The 18,030-nt window shown below is 39.9% G+C and overlaps 1 protein-coding gene across 1 annotated transcript in view; it reads left to right on the top strand.

Annotated features, from left to right (window-relative positions):
• Positions 1–18,030, top strand: part of LAMA3 (laminin subunit alpha 3) — a 253,780-nt gene that overhangs the window by 20,063 nt on the left and 215,687 nt on the right. Inside the window, exon 2 of the mRNA XM_046670883.1 lies at positions 6,241–6,393. Coding sequence (XP_046526839.1) covers positions 6,241–6,393 — 153 coding nt within the window. The remainder of the gene's footprint in view (positions 1–6,240; positions 6,394–18,030) is intronic.

Genomic DNA, 18,030 nt, shown 5'->3' with positions numbered 1-18,030 from the left:
CAAACTTTAAATTTGGGCCTGTTGAGTGGTACAGCACTGTGGTCTGCCCTGATCACTAATGATGGTGCTGATGAACATTTCCTCAAATGTTTATTGCCATATGTGTTTCCTCTTCATAAAATGCCTATTTCTACTTTTGCCCATTTTTCTATTAAACTATTTATATTTTCCTTGTTGATTTGTAGGAGTTTGATATATATTTCTAATGAGAATTCTTTGTTCAGTTATTGATTCTTGTGTAACACACTACCTCAAGACCTAGTGGCTTAAGACAGCACAAATTATTTTTTTTTCTCACAGTTCTGTGGGTGGGCTGGGCTCAGCTGGGTGGTTCTTCTGTTCCACGTGATGTCAGTTGGGGTAACTCACTTAGCTGCATTCAGCTGCTGGCTCAGATGGACTGGACAATCCTTTAAGACTAATTACAGGAAATAATGTATGTTACTGAGTTTCCACGATGTCTAATAAACCAGAGTTGTAGCTGGTAGATGGAGGAAGAGAGTTACGGGGTAGTGGTTGACATGTTATCTCTGAGGCCCTGGGCTTAGGTCGTGGATCTACTCTTTACCAGTTGTGTGATTCTTGGGAAAATTACTTAACCTCTCTGCTCCATTTCCTCAACTGTAAAATAGAGGTGATAATAATCTTAGGGTGCGAATATGAAGTGCATGATGCCCAGTGCATAGTAGGTGCTCTATAAATGTTAACTTTTGTTACTATTATTATTATTTTACAGTTGAGAATCACTATAACAATACAAAAAACATCATCTTCATTTCTCAAATCTACACTATAGAGATGGAGATAAATGTATGTTGTAAGTGTCCACATCCTTGGAAGAGATTTTCTTCCAACCTGGTGTAACTCTTCTAAATTTTGAGAAGTAATGATTCAGTTCCCTCACCAAATAATTAAACTGGTAAATGCTTTCTAGGGAAAAAAAAATGGGAAAAATAAAGATCATTGAAGGGAAAATACCCATAAATGTTTAGTTGTCCTTGCTAAATAGTTATTAATTATGCTCCTTGTTATAATAGCAAAATTTTATAGAAAGAAACCAAAATGTTTTTGAAAAATTGCCGATGGGCTCATCCTTTATTGGGCTTCTGTGATGTGCTAGGCAGAGTGCTGGACTGAAGTGGTGTAGTGAAGGGCAGGACACTGTGGTCTCTCACCTCATGAACTGATGGGGCTGCATACCCCAAGGTGCTGCTTCTGAGTTATGTAAATATCTCTATATAACGTCAAGAGACAGAGTTGTACATGAACATATTACCACATAAGAAAGAAGCCCAAGTTACATACTAGATGAAAACATTTGGTCACACATTTGGTTAGACATCAGGATCGAATTTTTCTTTGAACATTTAAGAATTAACTTCCAAGATGCTCCCTAGGGCAGAGCTCGCCTTTTGTCACTGTACATTTCAGTGGAGACTGTGGGTGTAAGTTTTCTTCTTTGTCCCCCTCTATGGGATGGTTGTGCTCCAAGAAAATTTGAGAGCAGTGTAGTTCAGTATGTCAAGTCCACCACTGAGTAAGCATGATCTTTTGACTCAGTTAAAATATATTCAATATATAAGAAAGGACTGCCTTCAGCTTTTTACATGGTAATGGCTATAAAATTCTTAATTGTGAAAACAAAACAAAACAAAACAAAAAAACAGAATCTGCCTTCCAAAAAAGAGTAAATCAATGAGAAGTTAGAAATGATGATCACCCCAGGTAAAAGTGGACTCCCATTTACCTACTGAATTAACAACTAACTTCTTACTCTGGTGTCCACAGCCCAGCCACATCTCCCCCATTTACCTTTCAAGTCTTGTCTTTCATTACTTGTGCTGTTGTTAAACTGCACCAGCTGACCTCTGTGCCTTTGCTCATTCTGGTTCCTCTACCTGGAACACCTTCCCTGTAGGCTTCTCACTGCCACTTACTAAAGTTCTATCCATCCACACAGGCAATGGAAATTCCGCCTCTTCCACCCTGCCTCTCCTGAGCCCATAGAGTATATATTTTTTTTACTTGCTCTTTGTCTTTATTATATACCATCTTATTTTACTAAAACAATTTGTGCATTATATTCTATACTGTGGGATGTTAGTATTACTAAGCTTTCTTTTTATTTGTATTCTCCTTGATTTTGTTTAGCTGTATCATTTTATTTCCACTTTTTTTTATTGCAGTAACATTGCATTATAACATTATATAGCTTTCAGTATAACATTATATAGCTTTCAGATGTACATTGTAATATATTTCGAATTCTGTGTAGATGACATCATGTTCACCGCCCAAAAACTAATTACAGTCCATCACCAGACATATGAGCCTAATCACCCCTTTTGCCCCCCCCCTTCCCCTATTGTAACCACCAATACAATATCTGTTGCTATGTGTTTGTTTGTCATTGTTTTTATCTTCTACTTATGAGTAAGGTCATATGGTATTTGACTTTCTCCCTCTGACTTATTTCTCTTAGCATAATACCTTCAAGGTCCATCCATGTTGTCACAAGTGGCCGGATTTCATCATTTCTTAGGGCTGAGTAGTATTCCATTATGTACATATACCACATCTTCTTTATCCATTCGTCCCTTGATGGGCACCTAGGTTGCTTCCAAGTCTTGGCCATTGTGAATAAGGCTGCAATGAACATAGGGGTGCATGTATCTTTGTCACTTGTGTTTTCAAGTTCTTTGGGTAAATACCCAGCAGTGGACTAGCTGGATCATATTGTAGATCTATTCTTAATTTTCTGAGGATACTCCATACCACTTTCCATAGTGGCTGCACCAGTTTGCTCTCCCACCAGCAGTGTACAAGGATTCCCTTCTCTCCACATACTCTCCAACACTTGTTGTCTCCTGTCTTGTTAATTCTGACGGGAGTGAGGTGAGATCTCATTGTAGTTTTGATTTGCATTTCCCCGATAGCTAATGATGTTGAACATCTTTTCATATGCCTGTTGGCCATCCGTATATCTTCTTTGGAGAAATCTCTGTTCAGATCCTTTGCCCATTTTTTAATTGGGTTGTTGAGATGTATGAGTTCTTTGTATATTTTGGATATTAATCTCTTATCTGATATATGGTTTGCAAATATCTTCTCCCAATTATTAGGTTGTTTTTTCATTTTGTTGATGATTTCCTTTGCTGTGCAGAAGCTTTTTAGGTTGATATAGTCCCATTTATTCATTTTTTCTTTTGTTTCCCTTGCCTGGTCAGACATGGTACTTGAAAATATGCAGCTAAGACCAATGTCAAAGAGTGTACTGCTTACATTTTCTTCTAGAAGTTTCATGGTTTCAGGTCTTACATTCAAGTCTTTAATCCATTTTGAGTTGATTTTTGTGCATGGTGTAAGATAATGTCTACTTTCATTCTTTTGCATGTGGCTCTCTAGTTTTCCCAACTCCATTTATTGAAGAGACTCTCCTTTCTCCCTTGTATGCTCTTGGCTACCTTGTCGAATACTAGCTGTCCATAAATGTGTGGGTTTATTTCTGGACTCTCCATTCTGTTCCATTGATCTGTGTGTCTGTTTCTGTGCCAGTACCATGCTGTTTTGGTTACTCTGGCTTTGTACTATATTTTGAAATCAGGGAGTGTGACACCTCCAGCTTTGTTCTTTTTTCTCAGGAATCCTTTGGCTATTTGGGGTCTTTTGCTGTTCCATATAAATTTTAGGATCCTTGGTTCTATTTCTGTGAAAAATTTTGTTGGAACTTTGATAGGGATTGCATTGAATCTATAGATTTCTTTAGGAAGTGTGGACATTTTAACAATGTTAATTCTTCCAATCCAAGAGCACAGAATATCTTTCCATTTCTTTGTGTCTTCTCCGATTTCTTTCAACAATGTTTTATACATTTTGGTGTACAGGTCTTTCACCTCTTTGGTTAAGTTTATTCCTAGATATTTTACTCCTTTTGTTGCAGTTGTAAATGGGATTGTATTCTTAATTTTTCTTTCTGCTACTTCATTGTTCGTGTATAGAAACCCAACCGATTTTTGTACGTTGATTTTGTATCCTGCGACTTGACTGCATTCATTTATTATTTCTAAAAGTTTTTTAGTGGATTATTTAGGGTTTTCTATATATAAAATCATGTCATCTGCAAAGAGTGACAGTTTCACTTCTTTTCCGGTATGGATCCATTTTATTTCTTTTTCTTGCCTGATTGGTCTGGCTAGGACTTCCAATACTAAGTAAGAGTGATGAAAGTGGGCATCCTTGTCTGGTTCCTCTTCTTAAAGGGGTAGCTTTCAGTTTTTCTCCATTGAGAATGATATTTGCTGTAGGTTTGTCATATATAGCCCTTATTACGTTGAGGTATTTTTCTTCTATACCCATTTTATTTAGAGTTTTTATCATAAATGGATGCTGTATCTTGTCAAATTCTTTCTCTGCATCTATTGAGATGATCATGTGATTTTTACTCTTCATTTTGTTAATGTGGTGTATCACGTTGATAGATTTGCAGATGTTGAACCATCCCTGCATCCCTGGAATGAAACCCACTTGACCATGATGTATGATCTTTTTAATGTATTGTTGTATTCGATTTGCTAGTATTTTGTTGTGAATTTTTGCATTGATGTTCATCAGTGATATTGGCCTTTAATTTTCTTTTTTTGTTTTGTCCTTGTCTGGTTTTGGTATCAGGATAATGTTTGCTTCATAGAATGAGTTAGGAAGCTTCCCCTCCTCTTCAATTTTTTGGAAGAGTTTGAGAAGGATGGATATTAAGTCTTCTTTGAATATTTGGTAGAATTCACCAGGAAAGCCATTTGGTCCTGGACTTTTATTTTTTGGGAGGTTTTTGATGGCTGTTTCAATCTCCTTATTAGTGATTGTTCTATTCAAATTCTTTACTTCTTCTTGGTCCAGTTTTGGAAGGTTGTATGTTTCTGAGAATTTATCCATTTCTTCTAGATTATCCAATTTATTGGTGTATAGCTTTTCATAGTATTCTCTTATTATCTTTTGTATTTCTGAGGTGCCCATTGTAATCTCTCCTCTTTCGTTTCTGATTTTATTTATTTGAGTCTTCTTTCTTTTTCTCTTGGTGAGTCTAGCTAAGGGTTTGTCGATCTTGTTTATCTTTTCAAAGAACCAGCTTTTGGTTTCATTAATTTTTTCTGGTTTTTTTTAGTCTCTATTTCATTTATTTCTGCTCTGATTTTTTATTTTTATTTTTTTTGAGGAAGATTAGCCCTGAGCTAACATCTGCTGCCAATCCTCCTCTTTTTGTTGAGGAAGACTGGCCCTGAGCTCACATCCATGCCCATCTTCCTCTACTTTATATGTGGGATGCCTACCACAGCATGGCTTGCAAAGCGGTGCCATGTACGCACCCTGGCTCCAAACTGGTGAATCCCAGGCCACCAAAGCAGCACATGCACACTTAACCGCTAAGCCGCTGGGCCGGCCCCTCTTCTCTGATTTTTATTATTTCCTTCCTTCTGCTGATTTGGGCTTTGTTCTTCCTTTTCCAGTACCTTTAGATGTGCTGTTAGGTTGTTTATTTGGGATTTTTCTTCTTTATTGAGGTAGGCCTGAATTGCTATAAACTTCCCTCTTAGAACCACTTTTGCTGTGTCCCATAGATTTTGGCATGTCGTATTTTCAGTTTCATTTGTCTCCAGGAATTTTTTGATTTCTCCTTTGATTTATTCATTGACCCAATCGCTGTTCAGTAGCATTTTGTTTAATTTCCACATTTTTGTGTGAGCCCATGGAATATTTACCACCTTAAACCCAGCACTCTATACTCTTGCCATAGCCCACTTCCCTTATGATTATTTGTATACCTAGCACCTCCAAGAGGACTGTGGGCAGGGATCCTCTTTCTATCCCAGTGCCTGACACAGAACTTGCACAAAGTAGGATGTAAAATGTAAAAAGGATTTGCTGAAGGAACACATCTTTGCATCCCAAGTACAACAGGCTCTTCTTAAAGTCTCAAACAGGTCAAGAAAAACATAGATGTAAAAGATGGAAGATAAATAGAATCTATATTCAAGAAATGCCATAAATAGAGGTATAAACAAGTGATAATGATTTAAGATTAAGTGAAAAAGAGAAAGCCTTACTGCTGTCTTTGGAATACTTTATGGTGCGTTTCACCAGGTGACATCTCTAAGCTGTATAAAGCAGTCTTTGTTTTGGTTACCTCCTTTACTAAATTGATGAGAAAAAGTTACTTGAAAATAAAAAAAGAACTTTTTTTTTCAGGGCCAGTTCTGTGACTATTGCAATTCTGAGGACCCCAGGAGAGCACATCCAATCACCAATGCAATTGATGGATCCGAACGTTGGTGGCAAAGCCCCCCTCTCTCCTCAGGCACACGGTACAACAAAGTCAATGTCACCTTGGATCTAGGGCAGGTAAGTTATGCTTTCCACTGGAATGAGGAAAGTCAGTTTGGATCATTGTTTTTGTGGTTATTTCTGATATAATAATAATTATTTAAAAATTATTTAAAAAAACAAAGTCCAATTTTAATTCACTAATTATTGTGAAGCCTGTTACATTAATATTTGCATCTCTCAACACCCAGTACTGTGCCTGTCACAGTGCAGACACCTCTACCTGTCTATTAAAAGAGTTAAAAAATGATTGTAGGGCCAGCCCAGTGGTGTAATGGTTGAGTTCGCGTGCTCCACTTCAGTGGCTCAGGGCTCATGGATTTTGATCCCTGGCATGGACCTGCACACACCGCTCATCAAGCCTTGCTGTGGCAGCATCCCACATACAAAGTAGAGGAAGATTGGCACAAATGTTAGCTCAGGGACATTCTTCTTCACCAAAAAAACCCCCAAAGTTCTAACTAGTTTCATAGGAAAAACATTTTTTATTATTATTTTTGATTGTGTTAAAGTAGATATAACATAAAATTTACCATCTTAGCCATTTTTAAGTGTGCAGTTCAAAGTGTTAAGTCATTCACAGTCATTCCTTTTGTGATTGGCTTATTTCACTTAGCATAATGTCTTTAAAGTTCATCCATGTTGTAGAATATGTCAGAATTTTCTTCCTTTTTAAGGCTGAGTAATATACCATTGTATGTATATATCACATTTTGTTTATCTATTCATCCATCAATGGACACGTGGGTTGTTTCTACCTTTTGGCTATTGTGAATAATGCAGCTACAAACATGGGTGTGGTGAAGATATTTTTATAGCATTCTCTTCCTGGAAATCCTGACTCTGTGAACACTAACTACCATAGTTTTGGCCTTATTTGGCCTTATTTGGCCAGCTGGCCCACAAGGTACCCTGACTTCAGGCCTATCTCTATGTGGTGGGTTAAGATGGCCCCCAGGATGCCTTCCCCCTGGTATACATGCCCAGTGTAATCTTCTCTCCTTTGAGTGTGGGTAATACCATGAATATGGTGGTTGTCACTCCCACAATAAGGTGGCATTATATGACAAAGATAAAGGGATTTTGCAGATGTGTTTAAGGTTCCAAGTGAGGGACCTTAAAGGTCCCTTTGATCAAAGGGAGGTTATCCCTGGGAACGTCTCTGAATTAGGGGAGCTCTTAAACGGGACTGGGCCCTCCTTGAAGGAAGAGATTGGAAGCATGAGAAATTTTCCTGCTGACATTGAAGGGGAAAACTGCCATGTTGCAAATTGCCTGTGGAGACAGCCACATGACAAAGATATAAAAGTAGGTTCTAAAAGCTGACAGCAGCCCTAGCCAACAGCCAGCAAAAAAGCAGGAATCTCAGTCCTACAACCACAAGGAAGCAGATTCTGCCAACAATGATTGCAAACTTGGAAGCAGGTCTTTCCAGGCATCTGGTGGACACCTTGATTGCAGCCTTGACCCTGAGCAGAGAACCCAATCACACCATGCTCAGACTCTTGACATACAGAACTGCAAGATAATAAATGTTGTTTTAAACCACTAAATTTGTAGTAATTTGTTAAGCAGTAATAGAAAGGTAATGCATCTTCTTCTTTACTCTTTCAGAGCAGAGAGTGCCTCCCATCTGTTTTACCCTATTCCTTCAACAAATGTTGATTGAGTACCTTCTATGTGCCAAGCCCTGTTCTAGGCATTTGCGATACACAAGGGAACAAAAGATAGGGGGATTCCTTCCCTTGTGGCACTTATATTCCAGTACAGGAGATAGCAAACAAAAATATACATAATAAATAAGTAAATATAATATGTTAGAATTGACAAGAGCTATGAAAAAATTAAAAAGTATATCAAGGTAAAAGGCTCACTAGTGCCAGGGACGAGGTCAGTTTGCAGTTTAATTGGGATGGTCAGGAGAGGGCCTATTGAGCAAAGATTTGAAGCAGGTGAAGGTGTTAGTCATGCAGATATCTGACACCCAGACAAAGGAAACAACCCTGCAAAGCCCCTAAGGTGGGAGATTCCCTGGAAAGTACAAGGGGCAGCATGGAGGCCACAGTGGCTGGAGCAGAGTAAGGGAGGGGGAAGTGGTGAGAGAAGAGGTCAGAGAGAGAACAGCAAGGACCAAATCACGTGGGCTCCCATTGGCCATGATAAGGACTTTGGCATTTAAGTGACATGAGAGCCATTACAGAGTTTCAAGCAGAGGAATGACATGATCTAATTTATGTTTAAAAAGGATTTCCTTGCCTGTTCTGTTGAGGATTATCAGGGGGCAAGGATAGAAGCCAGTTAGGAGACTCTCACAATAATCCACAAGAAAGATGCCAGTGGTGGCAATGGAAGTGTGTGGTTAGATTCCAGATATATTTTGAAGATAGAGCTGCCACGATTTCCTAATGGTTTGAATGTGGAGTGTGAGAAAAGAGAAGATTCATGGAAAATTCTCAAGACTTTTAGTCTGAACAACTAGAACTATTGTTAACAGAGATGTTGGAGACTGTGGGAAGAGCAGGCTTGGAGGAGATTGTGGGAGGAATTATTTTGGATGTGCTTAAGATTGAATACTGTCTGGACATCCAAGTGGAGATGTGGACTAGACACTTAGAAATAGGAGTCTGGAAAGCTGTCTGGGCTGGAGACAGACGTTTGTTGTGGGTTTCTTCAGAATTTATCCTATTTAGGATCTCTCACTTTCTTGAATCTGTAGGTTTATAGCTTTCACCAACTTTGGGAAGTTTTTAACCTTTCTTTCTTCCTTCCTCCTTACTTTTCCTCTTCCTTCCTTCCCTCTTTCCTATCTTCCTTCCCTCTTCCTCCTTCCTTCCTTTTCCAGTTTTGTTGAGGTATAATTGACAAATAAAATTGTATATAGTTAAAATGTCCAACATCATTACTTGTCACACACATACTTTGTGAAATGATTACAACGATGAGGTTCATTAACATATTCATCACCTCCACATAGTTACTTTTTTTGTGTGTGTGTGGTGAGAATGTTTAAGGTCTGCTCTCTTAGTAAATTTGAAGTATATAATGCATTATTATTAGCTATAGTCACCATGCTGTACCTTAAATCCTCAGAACTTATTCATTTTATAACCGAGGACTTGTACTCTTTGACTAGCATCTCCCCATTTCTCCCACTCCTCAGCCCCTGCTAACCACCATTCTACTCTCTGTTTCCCTAGGTTCAACTTGTTTTTAGATTCCACATGTGAATGAGATCATACATTATTTTTCTTTCTCTGTCTAGCTTATTTCACTTAGCATAATGTCCTCAAGGTTCACCCACGTTGTATTAAATTGCAGGATTTCAGTCATTATTTCTTTGAATACTTTTTAAGCCCCTCTCTCTTCTCTCCTTTTGGGATTCTGATGATATGAATGTTAGATTTTTTATTATTATTCCACGAGTCTCTGAGACTCTGTTCATTTACTTTTTTCAGTTGATTTTCTCTCTGTTTTTCATGTTAGATAATTGTATTGTTCTATCTTCAAATTCACTGATTTTGGGGGCTGGCTCAGTAGTGTAGTGGTTAAGTTCATACACTCCACTTCAGCGGCCTAGGGCTCGTGGGTTTGGATCCTGGATGAAGACCTATACACTGCTTGTGAAGCCATGCTGTGACAGCATCATCCCACATACAAAATAGAGGAATATTGGCACAGATGTTGTCTCAGGGCCAATCTTCTTCACCCTCCCCCCAAAAGTAATAAATTCACTGATTATTTTCTCTTGTAAGATTTTTATTTTAGTTACTTTATTTTTCAGTTCTGTAATTTCCATTTGGTTCTTTTTTGTATCTTCTATTTCTTGGCTGAGGTTTTGTATATTTTTATTTACTTCAAGAGTATTTGAACTTACTCATTGAAGTATTTTTATGACTGCTGCTTTAAAGTTTTTGTTAGATAATTCTATCATCTGTTTCATCATCTAGTGTTGGAGTCTGTTCTCTTTTCCATTCAACTTGTTATTTTTCCCTGGTTTTTGGTGTGATGAATGATTTTCAGTTGCATTCTGGACATTTTAGATGTTATATTTAGAGACTCTGGATCCTATTTAAATCTATCTTAGCAGACAGTCACCCTGTTTAGGTTTAATGTGTAGGTCCTGGCCTGCTTTTGTGGGCTGTGGTTCCAATGGCAATTTAGTTTTCAGAGGTGATACACGCTATTCTAGTCTGCTTTGTTCATCTAGTGCCTGCGGCTGTGGCTTGGTCCCTATTAGTGCTGCCTGTGGGAGCAGAATGAACTTCTCCTGACCCATGATACTTGGTAGGGGTTGAGACACACTGGGCCTTCATGGCAGAGAATCCTTTCCCAGCCCACTATCCAAAACTGCGTTGTGCAAGTGGAGCTCCTGCTGAAATAGACATTTGGAAATTGATGGCATATAGATGGTGTTAGAATATGAGACTGGATGAGATTGAGAAGAGAAGAGGATCAAGGACTGAGGCCTGGGGCTCTCCAACTTTAGAAAGTGAGGAAAAAGAAAAGGAGCCAGTAAAGAAGACTGGTATGGAGTGACAAATTGGAGGAGGACAACAGGAGAGTGTGTGTCCTAAAAGCCAGATGAAGAAAGTATACAAAAAGGAGGGAGACTTGGGGCCGGCCCCGTGGCCGAGTGGTTAAGTTCGCGCGCTCCGCTGCAGGCGGCCCAGTGTTTCGTCAGTTCGAATCCTGGGTGCAGACACGGCACTGCTCATCAAACCACGCTGAGGCGGCGTCCCACATGCCACAACTAGAAGGACCCACAACTAAGAATATACAACTATGTACCGGAGGGCTTTGGGGAGAAAAAAGGAAAAAAATAAAATCTTAAAAAAAAAAAAAAGGAAGGAGACTTACAACTCTATAATACAGAAACAAGGAGCCCAATTTTCAAAAATGGACAAAGGACCTGAATAGACAATTCTCCAAAGAAGATACATAAATGGCCAATAAGCACGTGAAAAAATGTTCACTATCACTAGCCCAGGGAAATGTAAATTATAATCACAGTGAGGTACCACTGCATACCCAGTTGGATGGCTATAATCAAAAAGATAGATAATTATAAGTACAGGTGAGGTGTGGAGAAATTGGAACCCTAATGCATTGCTAGTGGGGATATATAATGGTGTAGCTGCTTTGGAAAACAATTTGATAGTTCCTCAAAAAGTTAAACACAGAGTTACCATATGACCCAGCAGTTCCACTCCTAGTTATATACCCAGGAAAAATGAAAACATATGTCCACAGAAAAACTTATTAGTGAATGTTCACTGTAGCATTATTCATAATAGCCAAAAAGTGGAAATAATTCAAATTTCCATCAGCTGATGAATAAAAAAACCAAATACGGCATATCCATGCAATAGAATATTATTCAACAATAAAAAGGAATGAATTTCTGATGAATGATGAACATTGAAAGCATTATGCTACATGAAAGAAGCCAGACACAAAAGACCATGCATCATGTGATTCCATGTATATGAAATGTCGAGATAGGCAAATCTATTGAGAAAGAATGGTAGCTTAGTGCTTCCCTAGGGCTGGATGTTTCGGAGGGAACTGGGACGTGACTACCTGCAGGTATGGGTTGTTGCAGAGGAGATGAAAAATATGATTTATTGGACAACTCCGAATATAGCAAAAACTTTAGGATTGTACATTTTAGATGGGTGAATTGTATGGTATGTGAATTATATCTCAATCGAATTGTTAAAAAAAAAAACTCATGGAAAGTATGTCTCAAGAAAAACAAAGGAGAGAGAAAACAACTGTGTCAAGTAACGTAGGACTGATAACGACCAATAATGTATCATTGCAGGTGTGGAGGTCACTGGTAACTTTTTGAGACAGGATTGAAAAGCTGACTGTAGGGAGATTGAGAGAGAATGTGAGAGGAATTGAAACTTCTAATTTGAGATCTAATTTGAAGGGTTTTGCTGCAACGGGGAGAAGAGAAATGGGGGAAGAGTTGTTGAAAAGTCAGGTATAGAGAAGATTGATTGATTCATTCATTCATTCATGATAGGAGAGAGAGCAACAAGCTTGTGAGCAGATGGTAATATGAACAGGAGGGAGAAGACTGCTGCTGCTATTATGTGAATATGCTGGGTGCTGTCAATACTAACACTAATAATAATAGGACTAATACTAATGTTCACACTAATCTTTCTGCTGGCTACAGCTGTGCACAGAGTACAGTTCATGTAAGAATACTGCCTGAAAGCAATAAAAAAGGGAACTGCATCCCACAGACTGGAAATCGCATGATGCTGAGGCTTCTTCACGCAATTGTGTGCTCTTCATCGTGGCTGGGGATAGTTTGGTGACAGAAGGGCTCTCCACTTCTTCAGCCCATAGATTGTGTTAAATTAGTCTCTCCTAAGAATACTTCCACTGTCACTTTGCATCTGACTTAATTCAGGGGCATCCTTCATGGTTTGAAAGACTCTGTAACCCAGTTTCAACTATGAATTAGTCTTATCCCTCTAAGAGCTCACCTCTAGCATTAATTCAGTAGAAATTTTGCCTGTAATGACCAGGATATACCTATTGTGCCATTTATTTAACTGAGGATTTCTGTGGTTAGTTGGGAATTTTAACCTATCAAAATGATGTCTCCTGCGCATACCAGTGCCTGCTGGACTTATTCCCTTAAAGCTATTTTTCAAAAACCTACCTTTTAAAAACACCCTTTTGATGTACTGAAGAATCCCTAATTAAGACAGCTGAATTAAAAAAACACCAGCATTGGAGCAATTTAGTAATTTGCCGGTTGCTGACAGACATTTGCCATGGCAAACATCTGCGTGAAGACTGTGTCCAACCACCTCCTTACAAACTGGGGAGGCTGCTCTGTGAGGTGGTTGAGAGTTTGGTCCTGGAGTCAGCCCGCCTCAGTTTGTGCCCTGGTGCACAGCTCACTTGCTGTGTGACCCTGAGCAACAGACTTAACTGCTCGCTGTTGCAGTTTCCTCATTTATAAACTGAGATGATAGTAGTGCTTACCTCGTAGGATTGCTGTGAGGGTTGAACAAGTTAACTGCTTCATTCGTAAACCTCTTTAGGCCAGTGATTATTAAATAAATATTTATTCAATGGAGTAAAGTGAACTTCAACAAACACTCATTATTAAAACACACAGACTCATAACTTCTGCTCCTCTAGAAAACACTCTATACAATACTTTAGAAAATACTTTAGAAAATTCTAGAAACAGGAAAAGCAGTATAAATTATGTCAGATTGAAGGTGTTTCTTTCTTCATTGTGTTGGAGCAACATGTGCTTTAACAAGCATGTTTTGTCTTGTAAGATTCATATTTCCCAATGGTGGCATCTAGGTTTTCTTCTTTTTTCTGGAATTAACCATGAAAGTGTCACTCAGAGGTTAGATTTCATAACTGAAAAGTGACCTAAAGACCTTAGATTTAGAGAAGTGTGAATGTTGATGCATGGTTGGGAAATACTGTAGAGGGCATAAACTTGTTATCACCAAATCACTTTTTTCCAGCTACTGAGAACTGAAATTTGGTTTTCATATGCTGTAGTCGATTTGACAGCTTATGTTGTCATAAGGGGTCACTTTTCTCTGTCTTCTTTTGGACTAGTCATTGGTTTTCTTTGTTATTTTTCTTGGACAAAACAGTTTGACAACAACCTTACCTTCAAGACTCGATCTTGAAGGGCAGCTTTCTTCCTTACAAGGTAGCAAGTTAGGAAGTTTCTCGATTCACTAGCAGCAGTGGCATTTTCAGAGGCTGTTCAAGTTCATTTGATTATACTTTATTCACCAGTAATTAGAACATGACCTCTTACAAAAACTTTCATCTCGTTTAGGTCAAGTATAATGAGTTCATTTTGACATTTAAAGCAAATGTGATGTCCAGGTTTTAAAAGGAGAATTTCTGGAATATAGGGACGTTTGTTTCTTCTTGGACTCCTGGTGGGGCGTGACCTCCGAAGAGCTCCTGCTGTGTGATAGGAAGGGGTAGCAATGAGCTCTGGATGTGCTCCAGGATTTCCTTCAGAATCTGAGCAAGTCTTACTCTGCGAACTCCCTATGTTCACCCCCACTTTTCCTCCTCCAGGGTGAGATATGAGGAAAAACGTGGAGGTGGGTGTTCTCATGGTTCCCTGAAGTCAAGGTGGCCAGGAGGAGCTGCTCTCAGGTGGGACTGAAGAGGCGAACCAGCTCAGGGCAAGACAGGAGCTTAAGCAGAGCAAGCCTGGCTCACTGGTTCCAAGGAACAGCAGGGAAATAGTCTCCAGAAGACTTTTAAGGCTTTTGTGCAACTTGTCATGCCCCTAAGAGTATCATTTTTAACCTATGAGTAGTAAAAATAAACAAAGACAAGACAAATAGACAACCTCCCAGCAAACCTCAGAAGGGATGACTGCCTCAGAGGTCGGAGGTATGAAGAGGAAAGGTGACATTGCACCCTGTTCTGCAGGACTGCTGGAGGAATGGGCCTGGCTGGGGCAGGAGCACAGCAGATGAGACAGTCCTTTGAACCTCGTTAGAGGCAAAGTCTGGGATGCCAAGGCCTGCCCACTGCCCGCTGGTCCTCCACTGAGTGGGCAGCCCTGATGGATGGTTTTTGTGCTCATTCGCCTGTCCCATCGCAAGGGCCTACACTTGACTCTCTACTTCCTGCCTGAGGGGTCTTTCAAGAGCCCCAGGAGCTTTCTTAGCCTGCGTCTAGAGCAGCCTGGAAGTGCAGGATTTAATGCCCCTAGGGGCAAACCCTCAACCCAGAGGGGGCAAAAATTGGTGGGAGAATCCCCCGTCTCCCTGCCCCTCTCTGGAAGAGTTCTAAAGTGCATTCTTCATAACTCTTAATGTCTCTGCCAGAACCCAGCCCTGTTGGCCCTGATAGGAATCTGCTCTAAATGAGCACATCAGTCATTGACTTTTCTCCCACCTCCGTGCCCCTCTCTCTCCCAATTTGTGCTTCTTGAGATCAAGTCCAAGATAAACTGTCTATACTCAGGTCTTTGTCTCAGAGTTGGTGTTAGAGAGGACCCAAACCAAGACAGAGGAGAAAGGGGGCCTTGACTAAGACCATGAAACCCTCCTAGATGTTCATACAAGCAAATACTATGAAAAAGTTATTTAAATTGCAATAAGTAGACAATTCAGAAAACGTTTCTAAAGCTCTCAGATTAAGAGTATAAAGGGAGTTCTTTATAATTCCTAAAGAAAAAAAATGAGTCACAGAGAAATTCCCCATTACTCTACCTATTTTTTCATGAACTCAGCATAGATCGCGAACTCTCCAGGGGCCAGATGCAAATATAGCATCCAACCATCTGAGAGGGCATTTAGTTTGCAGATGTCTTCTGGGATCTTTTTTTCTCTCGTCCTCTTCAAGACTTTGATGGATGAATCCAAAACATTCTTTGCAGCCTTTGTCAGCTCTGACTCAGACAGGGGCAAGGCCTGGGCTAGTTTCTGACTCTTCCTGGGCTCTTGGGCTTTGGAGACTAATGTGGTTGTAGGGATGCCTGGCAAGCAAGGTCACTGAGAGTCTGACTCACCTGGGTCCCTGGGTGGATACAGTTCAAACCAGAAAGTGAATTACTTTTGGATTTGACTGAATCTTCTAGATTCCTTAGGAATTCTCTAGACTACAAGCTTCAGGAGGCCAAACATTAAGTCTTCTGTGTTCACTACATGATGTTCTGCTCCCAACATCTTGCAAAGTATTCAGCACATAGCAGATACTCAATAAATATTTGCTGACTGAGTGTAGAAAGAACCAAGGATGACTCAAGGTTGGTCTGAATTTCCCCAGGGTATAGTACAAGTGGAAGCATATTGCTGTGAGACCAAATCTCTGGGTGGGAGTGGACCAGCCTTGGCTCTGTAGTTAGTAGTTGGTTCCACTTATGACGCTTGGGTCCCTCTGCAATGTCATTTAAGTATTTTATAGCTATAACACAATTAGAAGATACAGATCTTATTCAAAACAAATTTGGGCATGGTCTTATTCTGCAAGTTCTTATGCTATTGGCTAAAACTCAATCACATGGCCCCACCTAACTGCCTAAGAGCAGGCCAGAGAGTCTAGCTGTTGCTCAGGAAGAGGAAGCAAGCTTTCTAACCAGCAAAGCAGTCTTCAATGGTGTCCTACATGTGGCTCCTACCAGTTGTGAGAGCTCATCTGTGCATCTTTTCCCAGCTCTCTACTCAATGACATCAGCTATGGTGGGAGAATTTTTTTGTTGTTAGTGCCATGAATTCTCACTCCTAACAACCCTCTGTAAAGCAGAGAGAAACCCTGCCCAATTATTTTGCACCATCCTCTCACTTTGGGGCACTATATCAGACAATGCTCTGTTGCTATTCGTAGGGTTTTCATGGCCAATTTTTTTGTCAGTGGGTGGCCAGGTCTTTCTTCCTGGCCTGTCTTAGTCTGGAAGTTCCACTGAAACCTGTCCACTGTGAGTGACCTTGCTGGTATTTGAAATACGGATAGCATAGCTTTCAGCATCACAGCAACACGCAGCCTCCACAGTATGACAACCGACAGACAGGTGGAGAGGTTCCCTGACTGGGGAATGAACCCTGGGCCACGGTGGTGAAAGCATTGAGTCTCTTCCACATCCCTGCATTTCCCCTCCACACCCTCCTTATCATCTAATTGATGATTATTCTTGCTCCTTAATATCTTGGAGTCTGGGTTCTCCTCTCTGTTGATACCACATTATCCTAGTTTGGCCCTTGATAGCTCTTCCTGTGGTTAGTCCACCAATCTTCTAAATCATTTCCCAGCTTCTACTCTCAGCTCCTCTGGTTTTGCAGTCAGCCTTGGAGGAAGAGAATCACTAACAGTGAAATGAGAAAGAGTAGAAACAGTTAAAGTTGGTGGTCTTCCAAGGGTCTACCTGTCAATCTTTTTCATTGATTCCAGAGTGAAACGAAAACTTGAGCATGTCTTTCTCCCTGGTTAACATCCTTTCGTAGCTCTCCATTGCTTTAAGAATAAATTCCAAGTTTCTTAGCATGGCATATAAACCCTTCACAAACTAGCCCCTGCCTTTTCACCAACCTCTTCTCTAGATGCTACTTTCTCTCAGAGACTCTATGCTACATCAGTAGGGACCTATTTGTAATCCCCTAAATACTCCATGACATTTCTGGTGCTGTTCATGGCTTTTGGGATACCTTCCTACCATGCCTGGTCTGGCTACCTCCTTCCCAAGATAACTTAAGTATCACCTACTGGAAACCCTCCTGGCTGCCTGCTTCTCCCTGGGCTGTTTCTGTTTACTCTGAGGCACTTACTACACTGTGTTGTGAAGGCTCAGTATGCCATGAGCTCCTTAAGGTCAAGGGCAATGAGATAATCTTCTTCTGTTTATCCACGGGGCTTAAAAGTCCTGGTACGTACCATGTCTTCAACCCATACTGAATTAAATGGAAAGAAAAATTCCAAACTGTTCTTTTCATATTATCCCATTGGATTGTATGTCTTGCTATAATCATGAATAGCCCTGCTTTGTTTTTTTAAAGATCTCTTAACACTTACATTTACTAGTTTCCATATATAACCAGCACCACAAGTGTAACGTATAAAAGAAATGAGTTAAATATGCATCCTTCGAAAATATGCAGTAGGCTGAAGGCAGACAACATAAATCCAAGAAAC

Source organism: Equus quagga, chromosome 9 (genome assembly GCF_021613505.1).
Source record: "Equus quagga isolate Etosha38 chromosome 9, UCLA_HA_Equagga_1.0, whole genome shotgun sequence".
Lineage (NCBI taxonomy): Eukaryota > Metazoa > Chordata > Mammalia > Perissodactyla > Equidae > Equus > Equus quagga.
This window is presented reverse-complemented; position numbering and strand designations above follow the sequence as displayed.